Source organism: Monoraphidium neglectum, assembly GCF_000611645.1.
Source record: "Monoraphidium neglectum strain SAG 48.87 unplaced genomic scaffold scaffold02325, whole genome shotgun sequence".
NCBI classification, from domain to species: domain Eukaryota; kingdom Viridiplantae; phylum Chlorophyta; class Chlorophyceae; order Sphaeropleales; family Selenastraceae; genus Monoraphidium; species Monoraphidium neglectum.
This window is the reverse complement of record NW_014011303.1, coordinates 1-6,191: the sequence shown is the minus strand read 5'-3', so window position 1 is coordinate 6,191 and position 6,191 is coordinate 1. Positions and strand designations below refer to the sequence as shown.

The following is a 6,191-nucleotide window of genomic DNA, read 5'->3' as shown; positions in this document are numbered from 1 at the left end:
GGCATGGCGCGAGCGCTCATGTTGTGTGGTGAAGGAGCGTGGCGGTGCATGACAGCGAGAGTGCGTCCTGTGCATGCGTGCGGTGCGGTGTGGCAAAATCGTCGCTGCGCAACCACTGCACCCTGCGCAGCACCCACCCGGCGTGCACAACGTGGCCGAGACCATGGCCATGCCCTCCTCCTGACGCAGAACGCTGATGTCCTAGCATGGACACCTATTGCCGCGCCCGCGGTCTCTCGCTGGGGTGTGGTGCGGTGTCTGGTGAGCATGGTTTCGGAGCTCTACACCAGCGCGCTGAGATGGATCGTGTGCGAATGAAAAGCTACGTCCAACGCGGGGCTTGGCGTGCAGCCTGGTAAGATCAAGCCCGATACATGGCGACGAAATGACCTCCGAGCCTCAACTCGAACTGCGTGAGTTCTGGGGAAACGGGCAGGCACATTTGATTGTGCACGTTTTCAAAGACACTTGAACGCGACCACTAGGTCGATCCAAGCTTGTCTATGTCCGGTCTTGCTGTCATGCTGACTGCGCCGTGCAATGACTGGGCTCCAGCTGGTGCTTACTGCCACCCAATTGTGCCTCATTACAACCATTACAGTTTGCCTGGGCACATACAGGTGCTTACCTGGCGGCTGACAGGTTAGTACAGCAGGCGTACTGGTTTTGGCCTGGACTCAGCGTCTTTGGCCTAGACGCTGACCTCACAGCCCACCGTCGTCCCTGGCACTGAACGCATCACGATACTCACCACTCCGCGCTTGGCTTCACTGGCGTGGGCACCTGCGCTGGCGGTGCCCACAGCAGCGGGTGCAAGACGGGCAGGACGCCCCCCCCGACACGCACCCGGATAAGTTCGCCCGCACACCAAATTGCGCTGAACGTGTTGTGGGGCAAGTTGGCATCGGCCCCATCAGCCCTCACCTGGTCCATGATTGCAAAGAGGCTTGCGATGAAAGAGAAATGCTTTGAGGCTGCATCTGCTCAATGGTACATTACATACCATGTGTGCCCCCATGTGCAGGGGCGCACGCGGCGACGGCAGGAGCCGGCGGCACTCTGGCAGCAACACACCCGTTGCTTGAATGGTCAGCCCGCACCGCACAGGCGACAGCCTGGGTCCTGTTGCAAGCAACTTGCGATGAGATGTCAGCCCTCCATGAGGACCAAGCGGACGTGCGAGTGACCCAGGGGCCAGCAGAGTTGACCCCAGCCGTACTGTGCAGGAGAGTGCCGAAGCCGGGGGTGTGCACTCTACGCCGTGGGGCAACTCCACTGGCGCTAGGGGAGCACATCACTGCCAACGGCAGGGTCTTTGACTAATGCGGGCCGAAATTCTACAAGACAAGTGTCAACCGCAGCAAGGGGCTAGCTGCGCGTCTACAGGCAAGGTGGACCGTGGACCGTCCCCAAGTAACTCTGACTCGGCACTGATCAGATGCGGTGGCAGCACGGTGCTGTTGGAACATTGACTACGGTACAACCGGATCACCTGTGTCGTAGGACATATTACTCTTGGCATACGGTACCTCCTAGCTGGCTGTGACAATGCGCTCGTTCGCTGTCGAAGCCCATGCTGCTTCGCGGGGCCCCCGACATGCGTCAGCCCTTTCTTCAAATCATCAAGCATGTCCTCAACAAAGATCCATCACCCCGGCACCGACGCGGCACCCGCGCCAGGGCAGACTTCAGCGCGGCAGTGCCCGCTGCAGCTGCTCGTCAACCGGACCAGACGCATCCCAGGTGGCGTTCCTCGACAAGGGGCCCATGCCACGCCTAGGCCTAGGCTTGGCAGCGCTCGGGCGGCCGGGTTACATCAATCTTGGCCACGGGGATGACCTGGCGGGGGGCAAGTCGGTGGAGGAGATGCGCCAGCACTGCTGGGCGGTGCTGGACGCAGCCCGGACGGCGGGCGTTAGGTGCGTTTGAGGCGTGGGGTAAGCCAAAGCACGGTTGATTTGGGAGGCGCGAGGCTCGCAGCCAGCGCGCCTTGTGTGCCTTGTGTCACTCGCGGTTCACTGCGGTTCCTGCCGGCCACGAAGGCCCTGAACCCCGCAGCCGCTGGCTAAGCCGAGCGCTGACTCTCCTCATTTGCGGCGTGCCTGTGCATTGAACGTGGCCGATACATACCGCACTCATCTATGAACTTGTGCACACCCAAACAACAAGGTACTTTGACTGTGCGCGCTCTTACGGCCGCGCAGAGGAGTTCCTCGCCAGATGGCTGGCCGCGCGCGGCATTGCGCCCGCTGACGTGGCTGTCGGCAGCAAGTGGGGTTATCGCTACACGGCAGCATGGCAGACCGACACTGGCGGCGCGCCGCACGAGGTGCCATGTGGATGAGGGCGGCACCACGGGGGTGCGAAATCACAGCTGTGTTTACATAAGCTCTGCCGGGCAACTGGCGGGCAGCTGCGCTCTCTTGATATGAATCAGCCGGAGCCCATGCTTTTCAAAAGCAGCGGCGGGTTCGCGCAAGTAGACAGCGAGTGGCAGCAGCTCTTCCATGATCGTTTGTGAGTAGCAAATGCTGCAGCACACGCCGCACACAAGGGCCCGCCACGACCGTCTGCTCCCCACCCGCAACCCTGCCAGGTCAAAGAGCACACCCTAGCACACCTGACGTCTCAGGCGGCGGAGTCTCAGCAGCTTCTGGGCAGCTACCTGGGGCTCTACCAGATCCACTCAGCCACTCTCGAAAGCGGCGTGCTGGAGAATGCTGATGTCATCGCTGAGCTGGCATCACTGAAAAAGGAGCGAGGCTGGCGGATAGGGCTGTCGCTATCAGGTGTGCTTGCGCACTATGCTTGGGTTGCCACATGGCAGGCGTGTGTATGTGAGCGGGGGCATACATGAGGCGCGCGTGTGTGTGTGTGTGTGTGTGTGTGTGTGTGCGTGCATGCGTGCGTGCGCGCCTGTCGTCTTGCCCAGCCCGCCGCATCACACAGTCTCCAAGCTCAGTTGTTTGGAACAGGTGCTTGTCTGGATGGCTGGCTTTGAGCCAAGCGGTGCTTCCCCTCTTGTTATCGCGCTTAGTCCACCCCTCTCTCCCCGCCCACTAGGCGAACAGCAGGCGCAGACGCTGCAGCGGGCGCTGGCGGTTGTGTCGCCTGTGGACGGCCGCCCCTTGTTCGATAGCGTCCAGGCGACATGGAACCTGCTGGAGCCCTCCTGTGGTGGGGGGGGGCGGGGGCCACCCTGGGCCTGTCAATGGCGCTGCCATTGTCTCAGATTTGCGGTGTTTGCCGTTGCTGTTTTTGCTGCTGAGCACACACAGATGGCCGGCGCATTGTGCCTGCGTGATGCAGCACGCAGCCCGCAGGCCCGTGTGCGGCTGGTTGGCCATCGAAGGGACGTGCACCTCTGCGGCTGCTGCCACCAAAATACAGAGCGAACGCCCCCACCGCTTTACTTGCATCACCGCCAACGAGCTCAACCAGCCAGCATCCTATCCTACGACCCCTGCGGCCTGCTCCCACGCCCCCCAGGTGACGCGCTGCTGGAGGCGCACAGCCGAGGGGTGGTGATCATCGTGAAAGAAGCCCTCGCAAACGGGCGCCTCACGGCGCGCAACGCGGCGGGGCTCGCCACGGGCGGGCAGCTCCAGCTTTTGCAGGACGCGGCAGAGGAGGTGGGCGTCTCGAACAATCTACTTTTGTTGGGGGCCAGTCCTTGAGCTTGGCTGGGTTGGGGTGGGGGCTGGGGATCAATCAGTGAGGACCTCGAGCCCTGAAACCCTCTTGACTGTGCAGCAACCAGCGCTACCCGTGCGGCACAGCGCACGCCTGTTGATCCGCCTGCTGGTTGCTCATTGCGTGATGTCACTGTTGCCCGACGTTACCACAATCCTCTTGCCCGGTTGATTGGCACCCGCCGTGCAGCTCAGCACCACAGTGGACGCCCTGGCACTGGCGGCTGCAATCGCCCAGCCCTTCCAGCCGATGGTGCTCAGCGGGGCAGCGACGCCTGCGCAGCTGCACAGCAACTTCCAGGCCGTCGAGCTGGCGGGGCGGCTGCCTCAGGGGCTTGTGGGGCAGTTGCAGGCAGAGCTGAGGCAGGAGCCGAAAGCATACTGGTCTCAGAGGGCTGCTCTAGCCTGGAACTGATGGTAACTTTCCACGTGCATTGCCAATCGATGTGGGTGCAGCTATTGAGGGGTTGACACAATGAGCCAGGCTGGCTAGGGCCGTCTCCCTCATGAAAGCAGCCATGGAAAGCATGCCTGCAATCCATGCATGTGGAGCCGTGCGCAGCACCGACTGGTCGCAATTCCGTCAGCTGCTGCATTCCCGCCGTTGCCGCCAGTGCCGCATGGCCGCAACCGCCATCGCGGCTGCCGCTGTTGCTAGCCATCGCTGCCGCTGCCGCTGCCGCTGCCGTTGCCGCTGCTGCTGCTGCGGCGACTGTGGCCGTCGCCATCACCCCGGCTGCGGCAGCCCCTGCGCACCGCTGCCAGCAGCAAGGACTCTTAATGGCAGCCAGCCGCGGCCCTGCCCTGCGGCACGCAAGGCCACTGGCCATTGGCAGCCGTCCTGCACGCGCACGAGCCAGCCGCCCCAGTCATCAGCAGGCGGCTAAATGCTGTCAGGGCACACATGCCTGCGGCAGCCTGGGCTAGCCCTGCGCCCGGCTGCAGGTGGACGGCCGTGCAGCGCGGGGACGACACAGACACGCGGGCGTGCGTACTGGGACTCGCGCGCCGCCCAAGCTACGGGCGCCGCTTGGTCCCTGCCGGCGCGCTGTGCTGGATATCCGGAGCCTGCGCCGCTGGTCCCGAGGCATGCCCCCTGAGGATGGGTCGGTGCTGTATCGCAACAAGACATTTACTACGGCTGTTGAGATGAGCAAGGAGAGGACTGCAGCGGCAAAAGCGCATCTGGGCTGGCCGCGCTTCCAAGAAACTCAAAAAAGCGTGCAACGCCGCAGAGCCGCGGCTTGTCAACCACGGCTGCCGTGAGGTGACTGGTGGGGCAGCCTGTCGTCGTTCACGCCTGCGCGCAAGCCTAGCCGCGAATGGGAAGACGACCAAAACGCAGCATGCTAGCTAGCCTAGGGCACCACGGGCGTGCGGACGCGCCGCGCTGCCCCCCGCGCAGCAAGACCGGCTGCCGGTGAGATCCCACAGCGCGCGCGAAAAGCACTGGGCGGACGCGTGCGGCGGAGGCCGGCCCCAGAAGCACAACCTTCGCAATGCGCGCCCGCGGAAAGCAGCACAACCACCGCCGCGGCAGCCGTGCGCGGCGGCTGCAGCATGCAAGGCCCACAGCCGCAGTCGTCTGCTTGCGCGGTCCGCCACTACGAGCCAGAGCGTGCATCGACGGACGGCGCTCAAAGCCCGAAAGCCCCGGCCCCGGCGCCGTCCCCGGCTTGCGCGCCGACCGGCACTCCGGCCGGCAGCTGCCGTGCAGCTTCAACAGCAGGGACCCACGACTGGACACGCAGAGGCGGCCCCAGGGCGTGCCTGACGCCAGCACGCCAGCCCGCCCCCCCTCCCCGCAGGGCCAGCCGGCAGCCGCGGCCATGAGGGCCGCCAGCTCAGACAGTGGCCAGCTCCGAGGGGCCGTACCGCGCCTCATAGTCGCGGCGCGGCCCCGCGCCGCGGCGGTACGCTGCGATGGCGGCCCCCAGCGTGAAGAAGCTGCCCACGCCCGCCAGGCCCCTGGTCACATGGGGCGGCGGGTGTCGCACACGTAATGGGTTTCGGGGTCAGGCGGGTGGAGACCCTTGACAGTGGGGCTCCCACCCGGCCGACTGCAGCGCTCGCGGCCGAGGCCGAGGATTGAGTCTGCAGCGGGCTCCTTGGCGCCCCTGCACAAGGCTATGAAAAGGCCAAAGGACGCTGTGCCGGCCACGCCCCCTGACGAGGATCACGCGCACCGGCAGGAACCCAGCAGTGCTGCCGACCAGCAGGCAGCCTGCCGCTGCCTCTCAGATACAAACCCAGTCGGCCCCCGATTCCACAAAACCACTCCTCCCTCACAGCACCCGTCATCCACATCCGGCACCCCCTGGAATTGCAGGCGGACCAAAACTGAACGATTCGTGGGTCTCACCAGATCACGACGTTGACGATGTACAGGATGGCAAAGGTGGTGTTCTGGGCGCCACCCGCCTGGAAGAGCTTCAGCATTGGGAAGATGCCTTGAGGGGGTAGGAGGAGGGTGGGGGCAGGAAGGATGGGCGGCGGGAG

The 6,191-nt window shown here is 64.4% G+C and overlaps 1 protein-coding gene across 1 annotated transcript; it reads right to left on the bottom strand.

Moving 5' to 3' along the window:
- Positions 1-5,536: 5,536 nt before the first annotated feature.
- Positions 5,537-6,131, bottom strand: MNEG_10464 (hypothetical protein; the record flags this gene model as incomplete). The annotated part of the gene is made up of 2 exons (XM_014041063.1): positions 5,537-5,660; positions 6,055-6,131. 2 exons carry the CDS (start codon positions 6,129-6,131, stop codon positions 5,537-5,539), a joined length of 201 nt encoding a protein of 66 aa, XP_013896517.1.
- Positions 6,132-6,191: the final 60 nt, after the last annotated feature.